The sequence below is a fragment of the Crocuta crocuta genome, unplaced genomic scaffold (assembly GCF_008692635.1).
Source record: "Crocuta crocuta isolate KB4526 unplaced genomic scaffold, BGI_CrCroc_1.0 scaffold229, whole genome shotgun sequence".
Lineage (NCBI taxonomy): Eukaryota > Metazoa > Chordata > Mammalia > Carnivora > Hyaenidae > Crocuta > Crocuta crocuta.
Window position 1 is genome coordinate 1,209,143 of NW_027536464.1, and position 23,650 is coordinate 1,232,792.

Here is a 23,650-nt window from a genome sequence, read left to right on the forward strand (position 1 = left end):
AAATCCAGAAGGGGTGTTTCTAAATATACAGGGCTCTTTTCTTATAAGTTGGCAGCGAAAAGGCATTTAACTGTGCTGTATGGCTAAATGTCCATCAGTTAGAGTGTGCTCATTAGCAACTCCTTCCTTAGTTTGTTCCCTTGTCTTCATTTCCATTCTTTCTCTCCTTGTCTGTCTCTCTCCCCCACTTTCTTCACTATGAAGAAGCAATAATTTTGAAGACTTTTTGAATATTCCTCTCTGATTAATCTACTTCACTCTGATTGCTTCTTTGCTTCATATCCTGTTAGTACTTGTTTAGTCTGTTTTCAGTTTATTTTCGTTTGTGTATGTTTGGTATCTCTAATTAGATTCTAAGCTCCTGTAGGCAGAATTTGGGACTTCTATCAGATGTGCATGGTCTCAAAAAGGCCAGTGAAGTGCTCAGCTCACAGGGGGCACTACAGGGATATTAACAAATCAACCCAGAAACTTTGTGGGTTCTCCCAAAGAGAAGACTTTGGGAAGGGTATGATTCCATCTGAGACTTTTAACAGGGCTCCTAAACAGGAAAGGTGTAGATTTGGTTGCATGCATCCCAGAGGGCAAAGTTATGACCGCTGGGTTGACAAATTATAAGAAGGTACTCATACCAGTTTTGTTCTTGGATATAACATCCCATATACTTCGGCGAGAACATGGGTCAACTCCAGTGGATGGTTCATCCAAAATGACCACCCGTGATCCACCAATAAGAGCTATAGATATGGATAACTTCCTCTTCATTCCTCCTGACAATGTGCCAACTCTCTTATGACGATGGCTATACAGTCCAGTATCTTTTAATGTCCTTCAAAAATAATTTATGGTGGTTATTTTTGACAGACAAAATATTTGAATATTGAAAAAATGCAGTAAGTACTTTAACTAATAGGTATTTACTAAACAACTATTATATGCTCAGCAAGGTACAATACACTACTGAGGATTCATGATATGGTTTTTTATTATCGTCTAGTTGGAGGTTCAAAATTGACACCCAGAAAACAACACAAGGGAATACATGCCTAATTTTTTTTTATTTGTTTATTTGAAAAATACTTATGGAAGGCCTTCCTGTTTTGTGCCAGACTGTGTTTTAGCTGCTGGAGGAAAGTGGTGAGGAGATAATATTCCTACCCATAAGAAGATTAGGTTCTATCTAGTATGTGTATGCATTGGGAAGGAGGCAGATAAAATTCAGTCAATAAACATATTCCCAAGTAAGTTTATAATTCACCAGGTGGTGACAAGTACAATAAAAAATACATAAAGCAGGGTACATGAGATAAGAAGTGCCTGGGGCATGCTATTTTAAGCGTATATACTGCCATCCCCTCAGAGAAGGTGACATTTGACCAGAGACCAGGGAAGTGGAGGAGTGAGTCAAATGGCTGTCTGGGGAAGGCTGCTCTAAGTAGAGGGGACAGTAAGTGAGAAGCCCTGTGGCAGGAGCATAAGCCAGTGTGTGACTTGGGCAGCATGTCTAGAGTACAGTGGATGTGGGAAGACTAGAAGGAAACAACATCAGAAGTGAGATGGGGGCAAGTCATGTAGGGCCTCCTGGCCTTGGCAAGGACACTACTGAGTTCAACACGGAGTGTGGTGGGAAGCCATAGAGGGCTTTGAACCCTGGAGTTACATGCTCTGATTTGCATTTTTTTGTTTGTTTGTGTTTATTTACTTATTTTGAGAGAAAGAGAGAGGGAGGGAGGGAGGGAGAGAAAGAAAGCATGAGTGCAGAGGGGCAGAGAGAGAAGAGAGAGAGAATCCCAAGCAGGCTCCACACTGTCAGCTCAGAGCCTGACGTGGGGCATGAGCTTACAAACTGCAATGTCATGACCTGAGCTGAAGTTACTCATTCAACTGATTGAGCCACCCAGGTAACCTCTGATTTGCATTTTAAAAAGGTCACCCTGGCTGTTCTTTGAAGGACAAACTGTATAAGAGTCGGGTGCCCAGTTAGGAGGGTTGGCCTGAAGTAGTAGCCATTAGAAACAGAGGATTTGGGGCAATATGGTAGCCCGAGATGAAGACAGTTAAATAGTTTCAGTACAATAATTGGCTGCTGGTGATAATGACATAAAATATACACAATACCAGAAAAGTAGAAAAACTAAAGCCTAATTGTTTTGTGACCAAATGTTTCCTATAGGCATTATTGCCATAGCTTGACCTCTTTTTGAGAGGCATTGCCACTATAACTGACCTTTTCACTTCCTCATGCAGCTGCTTTTTAGTCCAGTGAGGAACTTTGATGGAGCCATACAGGAGTAGATGTTCTTTGGTAGTGAGGTAACTAAACAAGACGTCGTGCTGCATGCAGACCCCCATGTTCTTCCGTACCGTGTGTAGGTCTGTTTTGATATCTTTTCCATAAACAAAGATGGTGCCTGCTGAAGCCCCAAATAGCCCAGTCAACATGGAGCTGAAAATGAAGAAATGATAAATCAAGTCTTAACCAAGCATTTAAGCTAGATTTTAGGACTAAATATATCTCATTCATTAGCAAACAATATTATAGTGTATCTCCTCAGGTAAGACCAAGCTATAAAATAAAATGGTATTACATGGGAATAGACACTAAATGACTTTTAAGCTTTTAATTACTTAGAATGTTACATAAACACGATACAGTGACAGTGATGGGGAGGGGGCGGTGGTAGTAGTCATGACAGAAATGGTTGCACACTTTAATTGCCAAGTATGCTCTCTCCTTGAGCAAATCCATGCACTTCCCTGGCATCAGATGGTATCTGTAGGTCATGGAGTCTCAAATTTATCTCTCTAGCCCAGGCCTCACCACTCAGTTCTGGTGTGCACTGAGGATCCTCAAACTCAACATGTTTACAATTTAACTCAGGATCTTTGCCCTCCACTCTGCCTCCAAAGATGTTCCTCTTTCACCATATGATGAATCTATATTCTGGTTGCACAAGCCTAGAATCCAGAAGCTGTGTTTGTATCCTCCTCCTGTCTGTTTTCTACCTCCGCCCATACGTCCCATTTTCCCAGCCACACCGCAGTGCAAGCCATACCACCACTTGCTCCTGACCATTATTGTCTCTTAATTCTCCTTCCCATGTGAACACTGGTCACCTTCAGTCCCTTTCTCTACACTGTGATTATTCTCTACCTTACTAGACAATTGCTTATCACTTTTCAGATGGTTAATAAACTGTGCAATTATTTAATATTCATCTTCTCCAGTAACATGTAAGGTCCATGAGATCCGGAAAAGGACACATTTTTTTCACCACTGTCTCTAGTACCTAACTAGTGCCTTGTACCTTGTATGTAATGGAACTTAAATGACTATTGTGGATTTAATAGGGAATCAATATTATATGCAATTCTTCCCATAAAAACACCTTGAAATACAAACAACTCCTTCTTTATATTCAGAAGAATAAAATTAGGACTTTCTCAGCTAAAATTACAGCCTCTTCAAAAAACCTCCTCCTCTTTTCTTCACTGGTCTCTTATTGCCTATTAGAAAACTGCTTTTAAGCACTATATCACTACGTTTTCACTAGAAAGCCAACTTTGAATTTAAACAGGCCATATAAATAAGAGTAGCTGCATGTTCCCTCATTTCATGACCTTCCTTTATCCCCTTTTATTTACAAAGGAAAAATTAATTTGAATATATTTTGGCAGTCACTGAGCTTACTTATGATAATACTAAATAGGATATCCTGCAACTGACATTTTATCTCAAATAATGGCTAAGGCAGAAACAGCAGCTTAGGGCTGACTTCCAGCCAAGCAACGTGGAGCACTGGAGGTGAGTCACCAAAAAAATTCAAAAGAATGTCACTTAAAAAACATTTGAGTCTCTTTTCCTTTTGGACACATCAGCTAAATACTGAGAAAGAATAGCTCATGTACCACTGCTAGCCATTTTGATCTATATCTGATAGCTGGTGATTTCTTTCTTCATGAATCAAGGCAAGGAGCAGCTGGGGCTGAGTGTGTTTATAGCAAAGTGTGTAAACTAAAAATTATACATGGGCCAGAATAGAAATGCAAATAAATGAAACAGACTGGGCATATACGACAGTGCAGATTGGTGGGGAACAGGAATAAATTAGAAAGCAGATGTCCCCTTTAAGAGAACAGTCACTGGTAAGCCCCAACTAATTGTGCCTACCTTAGACTGTGGACCCAGGATTGCCAGAACATCCTATCATCCCAGGAAGGTCAAGAATATTTCTTTTTATTAGAAAATTTCTCCATTTGGAGGACACTTGTGGGGATGAGCACTGAGTGTTATGTGGAAACTAATTTGACAATAAACTATTTGTAAAAAAAAAAAAAAAAACTTTAAAAAAAAAACTTAAAAAAAAAAAGAAAGAAAATTTTCTCCATTTTAAATACTGGCACTGAATTAAAACTTTTAAGAAGTACTGGTTTGGTCTGATCCGGCCTTTGAGGTCTCAGGTTGGAACCTCTGACTTAGACTCCATTTTATAGTAAACAAATTGAGCTATCTTAATCCATCTGGGAGATGTAATAACTTTATTCTTTATGAAAGAAATGAAGAAATATTAAGTAATATACTTGCATGACAATAAGTGTTAAAAAGTAACATACATTGTAGTAGTTTTCCCAGCTCCATTGGGCCCCAGCAATGAAGTAATATGTCCTTCATAGAAGTTCAGATTGAGGTTATCAACAGCAATTTTTGAGCCATAGATCTTTGTGACCCCATGCAGGGCAACCCCAACTGTGAGATCCTTAGGTTCAGGCTCAATGTTGGAAGGAAACATGAACTCAGGACCTGAAAGGAAATCAAGAGAAGAATTATAAGCTCACAAAGAAGGAAAATGCAGCTCAAGATAGACTTGTCCTTAATTAAAAACTTACGACTATAACAACACAGACCTCTAAGTAAAAATAATTCTGGGAACAAATGATCTATTATAGTCTTTGGCCTTCTTCTCACTTGGTTAAAGAATGAATGAGGTGGGGAACCATATTCTCCAAGGTTCATAGCACACTTCTCTGTAGAATAGGTAGTCCTAGAATAACTATCATAAAAATGAATTCTCCTTGATTCAACAGATCTCAAATATTCAAAAGGTGGTCTAAGTCTTCTGATCAGACAGGATGATATCAACTAATGGAAAAAAATGTCTATAAGATGTGATTTTATGGTGACAAGGCCAGTTCAGATCTGTGATTTATAGAATCCAGTTTATTGATTACTATCTACAGCTCCTTTAGGCACCACAAATAGACCATGGATATGGGTGGTCCTTACATTGTAAAGATGGTACTACTCGTCCAATGTCAGTAAGTCATGAGCTTTAACAGTTTGTTCAGCGTTGGTGATGGGTTATGCTAAATTATCTTACTTGTAACTTGGTTACTCTTTTTGACTAGTGACAGATGGTTGGAGTTAGGGGTGTAAACTGTGGCCAAGGAACAAAATTTTTCTTTGTGTGAACCTAACTGGACCACAAAGGGATCTACAATCTTGGCCTAATTAGTGCCATATGCTAACCAACTGAGCTAATGAGCCCAGAAAAAGCCACAATTTAATCTCCATAAGAGTCTAAACACATATGTGTGGACATATTCATCCATGACTAAAAGGATTATAATTTTACCATTTAGAAAAACATAATTAAAATCACTAGTCATGTAAATTTTTATATCACTTCTGTCATAATAATACTTGTTGTTGACCTACTTGTCTTACTGGCAGATGGTATGGTGTTCTGCATCATGATGTTAGTAAACATAAGGCCATTGCTTTTCTCATGCTTCATGTCTGTACATCCTAGTCGCTCCTTCCAGTAGGAAGGGAGGACTGGAAAATACCATGGAGCTGCCATGCCATAGGTACCTGTGATAAAAATGCATTAGGAAGAGTAAGTATTAGTTGATTAACATTAAGCATCAGAAGCTAATCAACAGAACATTATTATACATGGTTCAGAAAGTATTTTCTTTTCTTTGTTATCTATATCAAATTAAGTCATAGTCTCAGTTTCCAATGTAAAGCAAAAAAAAAAAAATAGCCTCTCTTTTTCTTTAAAAAAAATAACTTCACTGAGGTATAATTACATGCCATAAAATTTACTCATCATAGTAAGTGTAGATGTAGATGATTTTTAGTAAATATATGAAGTTGTGCAAACATCACCACAATCTATGGATTATTCGAATATCCTATAGCTTCAAAAAGTGTTATCCTGCCCATGTACGGATAACTCCTGGTCCCACCCCAAGTTCTAGACAATCACTGATTTGCTTTCTGTCTCTACACACTTGTCTTTTATAGGAATTTTATGTAAATGGAACAATACTCTTTTGTTCTAGAACACCAGGAAATGCACAAATATCAGTAAGGCTGAATGGAAAAGCTCCCAAGCATGTTAAAAGTGATGACGACTTGAGACCTAGGATAGGAGATCCAACTAGTGTTTTCCATTAGAATTTGGTAAATCCTCCTTAGAGTTAGGAGACTTGGTTTTTTCTTTATCCCGTCTCATGTACCCATCTGGAAAGGCTGGATTCCATGCTTCTTAATTCACTCCATCCTTTAAAGGAACATCAGAGAAGGAATTCACCAGTACATTATCTCATCCTGGAAAATTCTGGTTAGTTTTGGGATTTAAGTTTGTAGTGTTTTTTTTTTTGGTTTTGAGACTATATATGGCACATCAAATATTAGAAAATATATATTAGCTGATGTATAAGTATGAAAACTATAAAAATATATCTGTAGGAAGTATGTTCATACCTGGAAACACATTCCTGACATACCAAGCAATAAGAAAATAAATGAAAGAGTCAGCTAGGATTAGACAGCAGAGCCAGCCAAAGGAGGTGGTGTCATCCTGAACCGGGGAACTGTACATATTTTCCCACTGAAGACCTAAAAAGTAAACACATGTATTTATTCTTCTGTGAGATGTATTGCAGCTGTGAATGATAAAATCTAGTTTTAAAGGAAGTGAGCCTACCGATGCCCTGCTCCTCATATCTGGCAATGTATTGACTTGCATAACTGAATGCTGTTGGGGACAGCAGACTCTGTGAAGAAATGAAACAGCAGTGATAGTTCTTATAAGTTTTGTGCAAGAGGGATCTAAACATACTTAAAATTTTGGGTACTTATATAGATTAAATTGACACTAACTCCCTAAGCATACTTAAAAATGCAGGGGTCCTTTACCAAGCACGCCTACCACTCTGAAGAAAGAGGAGAGGGAACAGCCGAAAACAAAGCAGGTAAATTATAACTTGGAAAATATTTGTCAAAAATCCAAAACATGTATCTGAACTTAGTAAATGTTGCTCAGAAATTTATAAAATAGGTAATTACAGGGTAATGCAATGTTAGGACTGAAACCAAATCACCTGTTAGGAGCCAGGAGATATTTTCAATTCATACATTGATTACAGGTAACAGAAGTACTATAAATTACAATATACATAAATATGAACTGATTGAATACTTACAGTGCAACAAATTACAAATTTAATGTTGCTTTAACCCAAAGTAGTCAATATTAAATGGAAGTTATTTAACACTTTCTATTTCCTTAAACACCAAAGTTTCAATATGACTCTCAAAGAGATTTATTTTTCTGTTTTCCCAATTTCAAACTATTCTTAATAATTTCATTGTAATTCTTAAATTAATCCAATACTTTTAAATTGAAAAGGCAGAGAAGAATTCAAAATTGATTATATGCTGTCAGTGCATTTGTATTTATGTCTATAAGTTATATTGTATTTACAAAAACCATGAAGATTATTCACATATGAGAATAATTCCAGTAATAAAAGCTTTAAGATACTTAAGGAGTTGGACCAGAAAAGAAGTCAGAATTTGTGATGATCTTTAAAATGATTATTTTTAAAAGATTATTCTTTCTTCAGAAATTATTTCTTAACAGCATTACATACTATGGTTTTAAAAACTGTGGGGGAAAGTTTCATTTTGTCTTCTGCTTGTACAGTACTCAATGATATAGAAAAAAATATTAGAACAGTTAAGCTTATTTTGCAATCACAGAACTTTTCAATTTAGATAAATGAACTTGGAGTTTGAGAGTCTAAAAACATAAAAAGAACCAATTCTTATCACACACTAGCCATTCAGTTGTGACAGTTGACTCACCATGAATACTTTTACTACATAACTCAACTCATCCTCAACTGTAATCAGAACAATAAAAGGGAAAAAGGCAATGATGTAGATGAGACTTCCAATAAGGGCTGCAATGTTGGTGTTGTTGAAGAAGACGCTGATAAGATAGCTCATGGCAATGACTGAGAAGCTGTAGTCCGAAAAATACAGGAACAAAATGAACCCATTTGTTTTAGGAAGAATATTGCCAAACTTCAGTATAATGATGAGGATGACGATGGTAACCAGTAAAAATCCAACACTCTCTATAAGCCAGGCAAAAAAGTGGCTGCAGGAGTCCACACCCATCATCTTCATGTACTGTGAAAAGGAAAAGGCATTAGCTACTTTTTGAGCTGATATTCATTCAAATAGCAATTATTTGTGCACCATGCCAAAATACCTATGAGACTCTTCATATATATGGAACTAGGCATCTTAATGATTTTCATAAGTCAAAGATTTCTCCATGCTTGCTATGTACAATTAATATGACCATTTATATCGGCCCAATTTAAATCACATGCTTTCAGAGTTTCCCAATATAATGGATGATTTGGATGGTAAGGTTCTTTTTTTTTTCCAATTTCATTTTATATCTGATATCTAACTGATGTACCCAGATTAAATTAATTTAGAATAGATTATCAAAATTTATGGTGTCTTCTGCAGAATTTTACAACATGAATTTGATATTTGTGCAGGCATGAATATTTCAAGCAGGTGGAAATACATAGTTTATTTCAAATTCAGTATAGGGACTGAGATAGGACAACTCCATTAAAAAAATCTAAACATGGATGGACGGCACAATCAGTATTCAGGCTCTTGAGAGAAATAGAATGAACCTGATTCCTAAGATTTAAAACATGGAAACATTGAAGGGAGACTTTCTGCCTTTTGGCATAGCTTCCCCATCCTTAAGATCACCGGTCGTCTAGGTCAGGTCTGTCACCTTTGTCTGCCAAAAAGACATTCATGCACCCAAAATGAACTCATGTATTTGAGATTTATTCTCTCTCAATTTAGATTCCTTAATAACTCAGTGACATCCCTAGAGGCCAAGGCATTCCACCAAGGTAGAAAAACAGATGAGCATGATATGTTTGAGCATTAACTCAAAGGGATTCTGAAAGCTCTAAAGCCCCCTGGATCTTGGCTGTCTCAAATTCGGTGACATGTTGCACTTTGTGGGAACCTGCATACCCTGGTTTCTAGTTTTAACAATACATGATTAATGCTAAGCTTATGAATCAACAGTCCATTTTTTAAAAAAAGAACAAAAGAAATGCTCCACTAAAGCTTTATAATCTAGTATTTCAGGTAAAATCAAGGATTTTCAATGTCCTCTTTCTTTAAACCTAACTTGTCTAGGAAAAGAAAAAGGAACGTTGCTGAATCTTTTACTCTACACGCAAAATAGTGAATTTTACTTTCTGCCTTTGTAACTTATCACATTTTGATAACTCTGCTGCTCCTCTTGTTGCCACGGAAACAGCTACCTGACTGCCAACAGTCTAAGCTGTGGGCCTTAAGCTAATCACCACTGAGAAAAAAGCCTGTGACTTTTTCTCTTAACTTTGCCCTCTTCTTCACCCTCCCCCCTCCTTACTGCTTCCCTCCTCGCAGACCCTCCTGCCCTTTGCAGTAAAGATTTAACTTATGTTTCCATAGGAATGGAAGTGTGGGTCAAAGTAAAAAAAAAAAAAAAAAATCAGCATGGAGCGAAGATGTACTATGGAAGGCTTCCTTCATTTACTACGTATCTCATTGAAAACAAAATTACATTTCGGTGTGAAAAAATACCTCAGAGGTTTTATTTTCGAAATATTTTCTCTGTACCCCAACCCATTTGAGAAAATTACTATGTTATGTATTTGATGACTGCATTTCAGAGACACTTGCCTGTTCCATTATGATTATGATATGTTAGCTCTTTCATTTGCCTTTCTTATTTGTATTTTGAGGTTTTACTGAGTTTATAATTAACTGGGGAGTTATGGGACCCATACAACTACTCTAGAGCTGATATCCACCACCTAATTTCATGTGACCTATGTGAGAAATATTTTTCCCCAATAGCAATGTATATTAGTAGGAGACAATGTCAATATATTTCACAAAGTGAATACAAAATATCTAGGACATGAAATAAAGCTGACTTTGGTGTGTGTAAATATGTTTTCCTTTCCCAACAATTGATAGCAGCAGTATAAAACATTTTTATAACTAGAGAATTCTCCACTCATAGCCTTATTAAAAGATAATCTGGCAAACCCAAAGACCAGGACCAAAGGTGTTTATCATTGTAATTTTGAAATTTTCAATATTTGAGAACAGATTCCTATTCTCAAGAGTTGGTAAAAGTTGGAGGGTGATCATTGCTTCCTACTGAAACAGACTGAGCTAGGTGCTTCCAAAAGTGTTCACTACTTAACATTCTAGCATGAAACTTCAACGTTAAACTTCAGGATTTTGTGCCATGAGGAGAACAGCTGTTATTCATAAAGAGAAAGAGCAATGAGAGCATGTAATTCATCCATAAATTATCCAGATTCACTGCCAACTTGGTTATAATAAATAAGACCAAACCCGCTGATGGAGGATGGCCCACAGAGAATGTCTGGCTATGCTTTCCTGGATGTCATTAGTTGATCCTCAGAGTGACATATGTCAGGTGCCAGCTTTGCAATCAAAGAGTCACTTGTCTCAAGCCTTCCAAACCTGCCTGAAGCAATTCATCAGTATTTGATAACCTGTTGCTCAAGGAAAACCCTTGTACATAGTGGTCAGAGTTTGCTCCAGTGGATGGCAGAAAATAGAGAGGAGATTTGGTAAGATTTTGGGTAAATGTGTTGCCACATTCAAGAGAACCTTATGCACAGGGATTGACATTTAATGCTCTGAGGAAAAGAAATTGCAAAGACTCCTATATTTACTTGGCAGCAAAGTCTTCATTCAATTCAACAAGAATGTCAAGCACTAATTTATAAGGAATGGTAACATTTTCTACCTCAATTAAATTTTTTTTCTTAACAATAGATATTTGGATTATTGTTTTTTAGTAAGATATAAAGGGTACTGTGATCACTACTTGAAGCGTTCCCAATTCCACTACTGTGATGGATAGTGTTTATGAAGAAGGCATAAAAACTGTTTAAAGCGAAGCACCAAAGTACTAAAACCCCTTGCATAATTCTTGGTATCGTCTCTCCAGACCACAGATATTTTAGATTACCTATCTGAACTGAGCATGAACAACTCCAAAGTTTTGTCTCCAGCTGAATGTAAGCACTGAAATCCCCTTAAATGACTTAGGTTGGATTAGATAGATGAAGCTAACCCATAAATCAAGAAAATAAGGTGGAAAAGTACTTCTCTGTGTGCTGTAAATCAGTTTTTGTACAGCTTTAATATTTTAATTTTTAAAAGCAAGGAACACAGAACAAAACTGCAGGCATTTCAAAATAGTTGTGTTTTTTTGTTTTTTTTTTTTAACTAGTCTTAATCTCATCGACAAACTTATTGGGCATTAATATTTGTACTAATTCCTTTAACAAGTTAAACTCACCAGAGTCGTATCATATCATATCAAGGTCAAGGATTTAGTGGCTTCAATGAAATAGCAACTAACTAGGTTTTTTTTTGCCCAGATTTAAGAACAATTACAGAAGGAAAAAAGTACTTTTTAACCTTTTTTTATTTAATTGGAATGAGAAGGACATAGGGAATTAAAGCTTTAGTACTTAGTGAATATTAAAATGATGATATTAAAACATGATTTTGAATCTCTGGTAACCTAGGAGACTTTCCATCATCATTATCAAAAGTCCTTAAGTGTCTATACTACCAAAATAAGATAAGAGGGAAAGCAGCTATGATGTGGAAAAGGATTTGTTGAAAGTCAAGACACTTGAGTTCCAGCCCCAGATGGACAACTAACAAGCTGTGCAGTTTTCACCAAGTCACCTCTCACTGGGCTCAGCTTCTTTGTCTCTAAACAGGAAGGACATAAGATTAGAACCATGAGCAGTCAAGGAAGGCTGACCAGGAGGCATTGAGCAAGAGGCCCTCATTCAATCAATTTCTTCCATCAATTCATCTCACAAATAGATGGCATTCCTTTTGAATTTTGGACGCCACTGATTTTAAGACATGCCATTATTTTTATATGGCACCAAGAAAGAAAAATCAATACCAATTCAATAATGTTACCCTATCAAATACATCCCAATTTCAGAGGTATTAAGATACAAAGAAAAAAAAGTGTTACCTTAGAATTGATAAAATATGGATAAGTGAATGCATTTCTTATTGTGGCAGTGTGAGAGCCACATTCTGGAAGTATGTGCTGAATTAGGTCTAGATAGTAAGACTTAGAGAGTTTAAGGGATTGGGCCCAAGTAAATAAGAACTGGAAAACTCAAAGCCTGATTCTCTGATTCCAAGCTCAGTGATCTTCCACTGTATGACTGTGACCCCCCAAGATCAAGTAGTTAAATTTTGAAAGTAGATGCATGCAAAATGAAGACACAAAGCTACCAAATAGAAACCAGTTTCCCATTAAAAACTACGTCTTTCTTCAATTGGGAAAGAATTCTTCATTATGCTTTGATTTTTTTGGTGACATCTATAGATACATTAAAAAAGCACAATCTTCGAACACAAAATTATATACACATAATACATAATAATATATATAATACACACACTTATATCTACTGTGTTTCTACCACAAATTCTATCTATAAGATAGGTATTTATTTTGAAGTACAAAAGAACTCAGTATCTATCACAATTTTCTACTTTACAGTTTTCCTTTAATCTGTGAAGATTCACTTCTGAGTACCAGGAAACTGAAAGAGAAATGTAAGGTAGGGGCTCCAACCAAAATTCTGGTTTAGGACATGGATTCAAGTTTCCCAAAGGACATAAAAACAAAGGACATAAAAATGTTCATTTGAAGGGGCACAGGCACCCCAATGTTTATAGAAATGCTATCAACAATAGCCAAATTATGGAAAGAGCCCAAATGTTCACTGCCTGATGAATGGATAAAGATGTGGCACATATATATACGCCACACAATAGAAATGTGGCACACACACATATGTGTATATATATATATGTGGCATATGTATATATGTATATATATACATATATATATACACACACAATAGAAAACTACTTGGCAATGAAAGAGAATGAAATCTTGCCATTTGCAACTATGTGGATGGAACTGGAGCATATTATGCTAAGTGAAAGAAGTCAGAAAAAGATATCATATGATTTCACTCATATGTGGAATTTGAGAAACTCAACAGATGAACATAGGGGAAGGGAAGGGAAAATAAGATAAAAACAGAGAGGGACACAAACCATAAGAGACTCCTAAATGCAAACTCGAGGGTTGCTAGAGGAGAGGGTAAACGAGGGGAATGAGTTAAATAGGTGACAAGCATTAGGGCACTTTTTGGGATGAGCACTAGGTGTCCTATGTAAGAGATGAATCACTGGGTTCTGCTCCTGAAGCCAAGACTACACTGTATGTTAACTAACTTGAATGAACATACACACACATACACACACACACACACACACACACACACACACACACACACACTTTCTAAATTGGAATTAAGAAACCATCACACACAGTTCTGAATACAACAAGGCTCAAACCAGTTGATGAGAAGCTTAGCAAATTGTAATTGAAATACAAAAAAATGCAGCTGTAAGGATCAACCAGAATTCAAATAGAAAAGGTAAGAAGTATAGGTTCAAACTCTAGAACACCCCTGGAAGCCTGATGCTGAGCTAACAAAAACACGAATCAGTAATTTGTACCTTGTAAGGAGAAATAATCAATTGCCTGGAAGCATTGGCAAAGTAAGTCTGAAAAGCACAAGTGGACTAACAAGTTACTCTAACCTCATTATTTCAGATTGTGAGCCAGGCCTTGCGATAATTACCGTGCCCCAGTTTTGAGATGTTCCTGCTTTCTTTTCACTCACTGAATGTAGGGATGGACTCATTACAGGATATGCAGATGAAATAATTTTTATTCCAATACAATCCCCAAATCACACAGCACTTTTTCACAAATTCTAAAAAGAAGTAAGCTATTTTGGATCTGGAAATAATGATGGGCAACACGCTCAAGAAGAGATCATGCTTTACATCCCAGGTCTTGTCTTTCATCATTTTATTATTAACCTAGTCAGTAGCATAACATGGAATTCTTAGTCTCTATAAATCATGAGTCAGTGGAAGATAGAAGATAATTGAAGAAGACAGGGCATACTGGAAAGAGAATTTGCTTACTGAGAGCTGAAACAAGCCATCTGTCTGTCTATGACTATGTCTGTGTCTACGTCTATATATCTATATCTAAATTCATTTGGACTCATTTAGTTACCATGCCGACAATCTTCCTGCCTTACTAGTTATTACTGTTATTATTTAAACTTCCTATAGGAATTTCGTGGGCAAAAATTACTCTTAGTATTATAAGTGTACTCAGATTTTACTCAGAATTTATATTTTGTTTTTTAGAGGCACTTCTTAAATGACTTCTGTGTAGTTTTTTAAAACAAAATATTGCCATATCAGCTGCCTTTATGATTCATAAAATGTTTTTCTTTTTAATTCATGAGGTATGGGTCAGGCTTTCTGATTCTGTATAGACATGATGAAAATCACAGTAATTATTATACTAGATTTTATTCATAATAAGAAGAGGTTCTCGACATACCTCATGAAGCCGGAGATCTTTCTCATAAACAAGCTTTTTTACAAATGCAGCTATAAATACAACCCAGGCAACCATGAGCACAATTGGAAGAGAATAAGAGACACTGGTTAGGAAGCTGCAAAAAAACAGAAACAAAAAAAACACAAAAATTCAGTGACCCTAATAAATATCATCTGTGCAGACTGTGATATATAAGAAACACATTCCCTTTCACAGTCAAATTATAATCTTGCTTTGAAATTGAGAGTTGTCGGGGCGCCTGGGTGGCTTAGTCGGTTAAGCGTCCGACTTTTGCTTGGGTCATGATCTCGCGGTTCGTGGGTTCGAGCCCCACGTCGGGCTCTGTGCTGACTGCCAGCTCAGAGCCTGGAGCCTATTTCAGAGTCTGTGACTCCCTCTCTCTCTGACCCTCCCCTGCTCATGCTGTCTCTCTCTCTCTCTCTCCTAGAAATAAATAAAAATATATTTAAAAAAAAAAGAAATTGAGAGTTGTCATTAATATTATTCCTTTATTTATGAAGTGTGAAGCTGACTTAACAGTAAGCCCTTGATTTTCTTGCTATAATGTTGCAAAAGTAAAAAAAGTCTCTGGATTGTTGGATAAAATTACCATATTGTTGAGAGTGTGTTTGAGTATGTCCTGTCTAGGAAAATAATTATTACATAGATATAATTTCAGGGCTCAAAACCCTTCTGTCTAAACTAACTTCTTATCTAAAAGGCAGATTTAAAATTAGATGATGATTGGTTTATCTAGCTAAAAGCTATATCATCCCAAATTACTGTATTTATCTACTCTTTGGATGCTCATAGTTATTATTAAGCTAAATTCCCCAACACGAAATAAAATAAAACTCAAAGCATTCAATTTAAAACGTAAACAAAGAAGTTGGATTCCTCAAAATAATGCTCCAGGAGATGTTTCATAAACAGTATAGAAATGTCTTTTCTGATAATGTGTTAAACTAGGCAGTCACTGGAAGACTTCATTAGGCTCCACGTATATTCCTCCGTGGGCTGCCCATGATACCAGAAAGTTCTAATGCACTGTTTCTCAAAGTTAACCATGGATCACAGTCACCTGAAGGGCTTACTAAACCATGGATTTCTGAGCCTCGCCCTTCTGATCTATTATATCTGGGGTGGGATAAGGAATTTGCATTTTAAACAATCTCCCAGCTAATGTTGATGTTGCTGGTCCAGGGACCATACTTTGAGAATAATGCTCTGACATTACTCACCTTTCTATGGGCAAATGAGTAGTCTTCAATGAGGGGAACTCTAAATTGATCTACTTTCTGTAGTAGGCTGCACTGACATTTTCACTTAGAGAAAGACACCAAGGCGATTCCCCTTTTAATCTATAAGGCTAAGAGACTACCTTCAAGTTCCTCATATAAAATGCAAATATTAATGGAACATGAAATCACCATCATTCATGATCACTTTAGCATCAGAAGTGTATTACCATCAAAGATATGAGGGGTGTTTTTTTGTTGTTGTTGTTGTTGTTGTTTGTTTCATTCTGTGTGTATGTGTTGTTTGTTTGTTTTGGCAAGAAGAAGAGTGAGAGAGGGGACCATATCCAATTTTTTTTGGTTCCTGGGAAACTGCCTGGCATGGGGTAGGCACTTAAACAATATTTGTTGAATGAATTTTCTCTTGGTTCAGGTCCAGCCCTAATGGTGTTTCTGGCTTTAGAATTAGGCTAAGGCCCTCATTCATTAATAACAAATTCCCTATAATGTTTCTTCCAGTGATGGTGTATTTTAAGATTAGTTTGGTTTAGGTTTGGTTTAATATAAAAAAGAAAATGCTGGTCTCCTAATCGAAAGACCACTGAGTTACCAGCTATACAACTTTAGACACATTACTTATGCTTTCTGGATTTCAGTTTTTTTCATCAGGAAAATATGGTTGATGATACCTGATCTCATTTACCTTAGTATTGAGGTTGTTGGGTGAACAGAGGAAATAATGTATGTGAAAGCACTTCGTATGCAATAAAGAGTGGACATGTATATGTAAGATAGTATGACCACACTCCCAATGAAGAATGCAGATTACAGTTACTTTTATTCTTAAAAAGAAAATCCAGGTACCCACGGTCCTAGGTACCAACATTTACAAGAGGAGAAAATGAGCAGGAAAATAGATAAGAAGAAATGTTCTTTTAATTGAACCCCCAGGTCTTTATTATTCATGTAAGCCGATGCAGTTCATACACAGTTCGGGCTGCAGAGAACTGACTGGCCTCCACAATAAGCAGCTAACCTTGACAACCCACTGGTGGAAGCCTCATCTGTCTCCCTGGATTGTTGCTGCACAAAGGGCTGCATCACCTCATTTTATCTACAGCTCTTGAAGCAGCCAAAGTAGACAGATGCATTGATAGGGGGGGAAAAATGTCCTGAACCATCTAAATTGTATATAAACTGCAGCAACTGGGCTGACTAACAAGTGTAATTTCATTAAAGTAATATTCAGCCTCAAGCTTTTATGTAGGAGGATGAGGCTGACTGTGGTCAGCATGGAGGAGCCAGCCAGTGCTACCCGACTGGCAGACTTCTTGAACATCCAAATTCAATTGTCTAAAACATGATCTGTATATTTTTTGTTCATTTAGCAAACCATTTTAGATAAGGATTTCTAGCAAGTGGACTGCCAGTACATAACATAACATAGTGTTAGATAGCATAAAATTTATCTTAGAGGGTTAATCAGTGATGGGCTCTATCAACATTTTCCCTAAAATTGGTCATGGACTCATAGATTTTTAATAAAATTGGAGATTTGGAAGAAAGGTTAAGATTGTCTTGCTTAACCCCCTCCTTTCACTAGAGAAAGGGAAGAACAATAGAGAGTGGGTGGCATCAAAACCGTGCAGTGATACACTCAGGTCTGTAGTCTAAGTCTCCTAATTCAAGGACCATAGTCCCTGGAAAGCTAAGGGTTATGATGAAGAAAACTTGAATCCTTTGGTAAGAACTGTACCATCATGTTGGTAACAATGAGCAGCTATAGTGGGGCTGTGCCCTGTACCGTGGACCCCCTCCTGGAAGCAAGCATTTGACAAAAATGTGGTGAAAGAGATCTCTTTCACTTGATACATGTAAATGAATAAGTAGAAATGAGTTTTCAAAAAAGTGGCTGACTATCCAAAAGGGCTAGAGCCACAGAGACTTACTTGTCTTTCATGTAGCAGGGATATGGAATTGCTTGGACCTGGACTGCTATTTCCTGGGAGTTCCTTCCAGTCTGCAATTCAACAATTGCTCTCTCAATACTATCCTGTAAGTAAACAAAAGCCCTGCCATAGATCTGGTTATGTGACGGAGAGTTGTGTGGGCCTGGGGCCCAAATCTTGGTCCTTATGCTTCTTGTGGTCTGTGCGGTCTTGAGACTCATGCGGATGGTGTATTTTATGACAGGAGGAAGAGAGACATTTTCAGAGTCATAGCCTCTATGCAGGCTTCTGTTAGAAGGAAGCTTAAAAATAACACCTAAAAATAAAAAGGAAACAATAGCAGAAAGGTTATTTTATGGTTGATATTATTCATTGTTTGGAGGGTACACTTAGGGGGCAGCCAAACAGGCAATTGAGTTTGTAATGTGACAGTAAGTTCAGACTTCTAATTTACAGGATAGATGGCTAATTGGAAGTGACAACCTCAGAGGTTCAAAGAAGGGGTTTGAGAGTATAATTACAAACTAAGTGGCCAGATTAAATAGATCACTCTAACCCACTTACTAAAATTAAAACACACATATACACACACAATAAGATGAATAATCTTGACTGATTTTGAAGATGGACTCAACTTCACCCTGTAACTATGTAATCCATTTCAGTCTTAACTCTAACCACGCCAACAAAATTACACATTTGTTGAAGTCTCTGCAGACAATATCATTGGTTTACTACATGAAAGGTTCTCATTTCTAAGGACATCAGAGGGGACAGTGACCCCCAGACTACTCTTCTGAGTTCTGGATGAAAGGGGTGAGGGAAGAATTTGGCCAATTTTAGTACAAAGAGAAGCTCAAACTCTAGTAGAATGACACTTACTTCCAAAGAGTTCATTGCTTTTGTAAAGCCTTTTGGCCTCTCTCTCCATTTCATCAATGCTTTTTGCTGCCTGAATACGATCATATAATACACAGGAGGAAATATTTACTGTCAGGGAGGATAGTGTGTTGAGATGATCGATGAGGTCAATGCTGTTTTCTAATTTCAGCCTTAAAATATCTAAAAAAAAGGACAAAACAAAACAGACAAAACACATGATAATGTTGTATTATAAGTTTCTAATAGTACTGAGACAAAATACTGACTTTTTGGTAAGTAATAATCATTATACTAGATTACGAATAACACGGAGTTGTAGAATTTGGTCTAAAAATATCTAGTAATAAAAATAGCTAATAGCACCTGGGAAAATGTGTCCAGTTGTGCAAATATTCACTGAAGAGAATGCTGAACTAGTACTGATGGAGTAGATCCAAGTTCTAAGAATGGTACAAGCCAATTTAAAAGTACATTCTACTACAATTTAAGTAACCAATAACTAAAGGTGAATAATTAAAAATATATATCTACATGTAGTCAGGAAGAAAACTAGTGATAAAAGTTTTGATAAACAGAAACACTTACTTTGTTCAGGGAATGTGAACATAAGAACTTAAACATAGGAAAATCTATGTAGAGTGTGTAGAACAAATAAACTATATCATTTAATAAGTGGTGCTACAGAATCATTTCTTAGGAGACTGTGAGAACCTATGCCATGCAGTTAACAACTTTCTAAAACTGATTTAAAACCTTATGTGAGTTATGTCTATTGATATCTGTATTAATCTAGACAAAATGATCAAGTTTTTATTTTAGGTAATTACTTTGGAAGAAAGAGGGTTTAATTGCTCTTCAATTTCATGATTCTTTATGAGGAAATCAACCGAGACAAAGGGTAAATATGAAGTTGCAAGTTAATAAATCACTAGGCCAATTAAATTTTCACTGACTTGATCATCATGAATACCAAGAATGCTGTATCATAAATCCCTCCTCACAGAACCAAAGCATGACTCTTCCATACTCCAACGTAAGACTTAATTTCTCACAGAGGGCAACGTCTTAAATGCATTTCTCATTAGAATTTAAAGTGAAATGGTTTCCTGGATATAGACATCGGTGGGGGAGGGGTAAAACTGTGGTTGAACAGTGGCCTCCAGCGGCCATTGGAAATCAACACAACACCAAGGATTCCTTAGAAATGCTGGCAGGCAGGATCAGAGTAGCTATGAGGTCAGTGCCCCATCCCCAATTCAAACTGTATAAACTCTCAGGTACTAAGTTACATACACAATTACACAAACATCAAGTTCTACTGCTACATTCATTTTAGTCTCATTTTAAATTCTAGAACTCCTGTCCTATATTAGGAAGATAAAATTTATAGAACTTTGTAGTATATTCCTGATATTTTGATCAAATGGTTTCTTACCCAATTGATACTTTTAGAGAATAAATCCACTAATATCTTTCTTTAATCAAACTCAGTCAACTATCATAAAGTGCATACAATTATATACAATACAGATGTGAGCCTAATTCCTCCCTACTGATTTTACAGACTACGTCACTTCTGTCCAGGAGCACCAAGGAGGAGGGGCACTTGCTCTACTGCAGCCAAATTCAGATGCTCTCAATCCCTTCCTCATACTTGTGGTTGCATAGCAACAGTGCATCAGACACAGACTGAATTAGATGTCTTGCATCCCTTAGGTTGAAGGTGGGGATGTGGCAGAGGGAATGCATAAGTTCAGACAGCTTCCTTTGATCCCCTTTCGCTGTTCCTTTTAAATGACCATGAGAAGAGGATCCAACCTTGAATACCGATTTAAGTTTATTTTCTTTTGAGTCTCTTCATTGCCTTTGTTTTGCTTTTGCTAACTCAGTAATTTCTTCCAGTTACATTCTGGGTTAGTCAAAGTGATACTGAGGCCAGCAGAGATAAAATGTTAAATGTAGCTGGAAATATTTCATCTTCCTTTGTCCTTAAGGACTTGCTTTTCATCAAGTTGAAAAAAAAAAGTCCTCTTACCTCTAGCAACCTACTAACTGACCAATGATTGTAGGAGTACATGAAGTATATAATTGTTGAAACTAACTGCAGACACTGGGTATGTGAGTAGTTGTTATTATCTGTAATTATAAGACGATCTGGGGAAAGGACAGGTAGGTATGTCCAGGATTTTACTGTTCTTAGAATAACTAGCTAAAACTCAAATGCAGAAGAAAATAAAAAGTTTTCAAATGCAACCATGCTTTTCACATTCCTGACATGACTGGTGAATACAAGTTTTGTGAATCTGGACTTACCGAGTTCATCGATCTGTTTCAATAGTTCAACGGCATCGAGTCCCACAGAGAATTTCACAAAAACTTGCACAAAGGGGTTCCTTAGAGTATTCTAACAAATAATAATTGGGAATCAGTTTCAATACAAGAAAGCATGTTTAATCATCATCTGTCTAACAGCACCTACAGTGAAATAAAGTAACAACCACCTGGCATTATTAATGCATCACCTTGAAACACCCTCATACAAATCCTTAGAAAGAAAGAGAAAGTGTGTGGCCATTAATGACTAGAAAGGCTGGGATTTTCTTGCTGATAGACACAAATTAGTCAGGATGCTACAGTAGCCAGATATGACTCTAGTTATCGACATTAGGAAATTATATTCAATGTAACAGTCCTTTTACCCATGGCTATTACATCACTTGTCTTTTGATATGCGTTATACACCATTGTAGTGGTTCATAGTTGAATTGTGTTCAACTAAAAGAAACTGAAACAACTTTTAAAAACTGTGGTCTACAGGGAACCTGGGTGGCTCGGTTGGTTGAACGATTTCGGCTCAAGTCATGATCTCACAGTTTGTGCGTTTGAGACCAACATTGACCTTGATGCTGTCAGTGCAGAGCCTGTTTCCAATCCTCTGCCCCCTCCCCCATCCCTCCTCTGCTCATCTTCTCTCTCTCTCTCAGAAATAAATTTTAAAAACTATTTTAAAAATTGTGACGTCTACATGGAACTTCATATCACAATTGATTGGTGCCCTAGTTCTACTACTTCCTAGCTATGGGCTCTCAGCAAGCACTTGGCTTTTTCTAGCTTCATGTTACTTTTCTGTAAAGTAGGGATGAATGACTCATCAGAACATTCAAATGTAAATTACTATAATATCATTTATCATTGCAAAAAGCACAATTGCGTGAACATGGAAAAACAAACTGATGATAAACTTTAAGTTACTCTATATCCATGGAAAGACTGAAAAAATTTTAAAAAACCATAAAAGCTTTAACATATAATGACTTTTACAGCTCTCTTCCAAATTAAGAGACAAAGCTTCTACCACTGCAGAAATACAACTAAGTAACACTTGTCGAGATCTTACTGTGTACTGTACAATGTCTAACAGAGTTTGCCTTAATTTTCTCACATAGTTTTCCATAACACCTTGAGGTTCCCCCAAGGACACAAAATTAATAAGGGCCAAAGGGAAAGCTGAAGGCAAAGAATTCAACTTAATTACAGAAATGTTTATCTTATGTGTTAATTCATGGCCACGTTTTTATGGGAACCAGACTAAAATTGGTTTTCCCTTTATAGGACAATTCAGTATTACTCATCATTCTATCATTCTCACCAGTATCTTCCATTTTGTTATCATAGAGATAAATGAGGAAGAATAATATATGTTAACGGAGCATGTATACAACTGAACTAATTCACTAAATCCATAGGTGCTGAGGGGTCTAAGGGTAGGTGGCAGCATGTAGATGGATGGCTATCAATCACACAGTTACACACCATGAGAGCCCAAGAACTCTGAAGTCTCACTATTTCCCAGGAAGTAATTTGTGCATCTGGAAAAACTGAATCAGAGCATTGCTAATAAACAAAGCACTGTTTCTGTTACAGTACAGAGATGATCCGCTGAGCCATATCTCCATTCTCCCACCCCTCCTTTTGCAATCGATCCTATGATCGGTGACCCTTATTTTTACATGCTTTCACATATATGATCCTCACAAATCTGTGACATGGCATTCAATATACTCAGTTTAGAGATTCGTAAATGTAGATCAAGTGTCTTATGTCATTTGCCTCAGGGTCCACATTGGCAAAGCCAGGTGTTATGCTAAAAGCTTTAAATTTCAGAATCTGTGTACATTTGCAGAAATAAGTTTTTTTTTCAATAATTGAGAATAATGATTTATTTTTGGTCTAGAACAGAATCAACCTGCTTCCATTAGATGATGGTCCCTTTATGGATATGGTCACAGAGTTTCTTCATAGCAAATGTTTGCACTTTGGAACTATTATGCATAGATCATGTCTTTTGTTAATTACTGCTTTAGCCAACAAATTTCCTTAGTGAAATGATATGTGTAGGGTTTTTTTATTACTCTACAGGAAAAGAGTTAAAGGAAAAAAGAGCAGTCTTCCATTTAGGAAAACAGGTCAACAAAGTACTCTTCAAGTGGTCTTTGTTATATAAAAAGTCCATTTAATAGAAGTAGACTTAAAATTAGAACCAAGTTTAGTAGTAAATTGTGGGGAAGATGTCTGATGAAAGTTTACTTTTCTTATATTAATTAAATTATTATTCTGAAATTATCTATTTTAGAAATGTATTTTATTATTTATATTATAT

At 36.6% G+C, this 23,650-nt stretch overlaps 1 protein-coding gene across 2 annotated transcripts in view; it reads right to left on the bottom strand.

The window, feature by feature from the left end:
* ABCA12 (ATP binding cassette subfamily A member 12) overlaps positions 1-23,650 on the bottom strand; it is a 174,355-nt gene that overhangs the window by 40,500 nt on the left and 110,205 nt on the right. Inside the window, exons 20-30 of one of the 2 annotated variants that reach the window (XM_077748646.1) lie at positions 21,304-21,394; positions 18,991-19,170; positions 18,109-18,424; positions 14,922-15,036; positions 8,159-8,488; positions 6,996-7,065; positions 6,773-6,907; positions 5,726-5,872; positions 4,615-4,801; positions 2,228-2,446; positions 633-829 (exon numbers count right to left, since the gene is read on the bottom strand). In XM_077748646.1, coding sequence (XP_077604772.1) covers positions 633-829; positions 2,228-2,446; positions 4,615-4,801; positions 5,726-5,872; positions 6,773-6,907; positions 6,996-7,065; positions 8,159-8,488; positions 14,922-15,036; positions 18,109-18,424; positions 18,991-19,170; positions 21,304-21,394 — 1,987 coding nt within the window. Of the gene's footprint in view, positions 1-632; positions 830-2,227; positions 2,447-4,614; positions 4,802-5,716; positions 5,873-6,772; positions 6,908-6,995; positions 7,066-8,158; positions 8,489-14,921; positions 15,037-18,108; positions 18,425-18,990; positions 19,171-21,303; positions 21,395-23,650 lie in introns of both variants that reach the window. The other variant, XM_077748645.1, reaches the window with a different exon arrangement.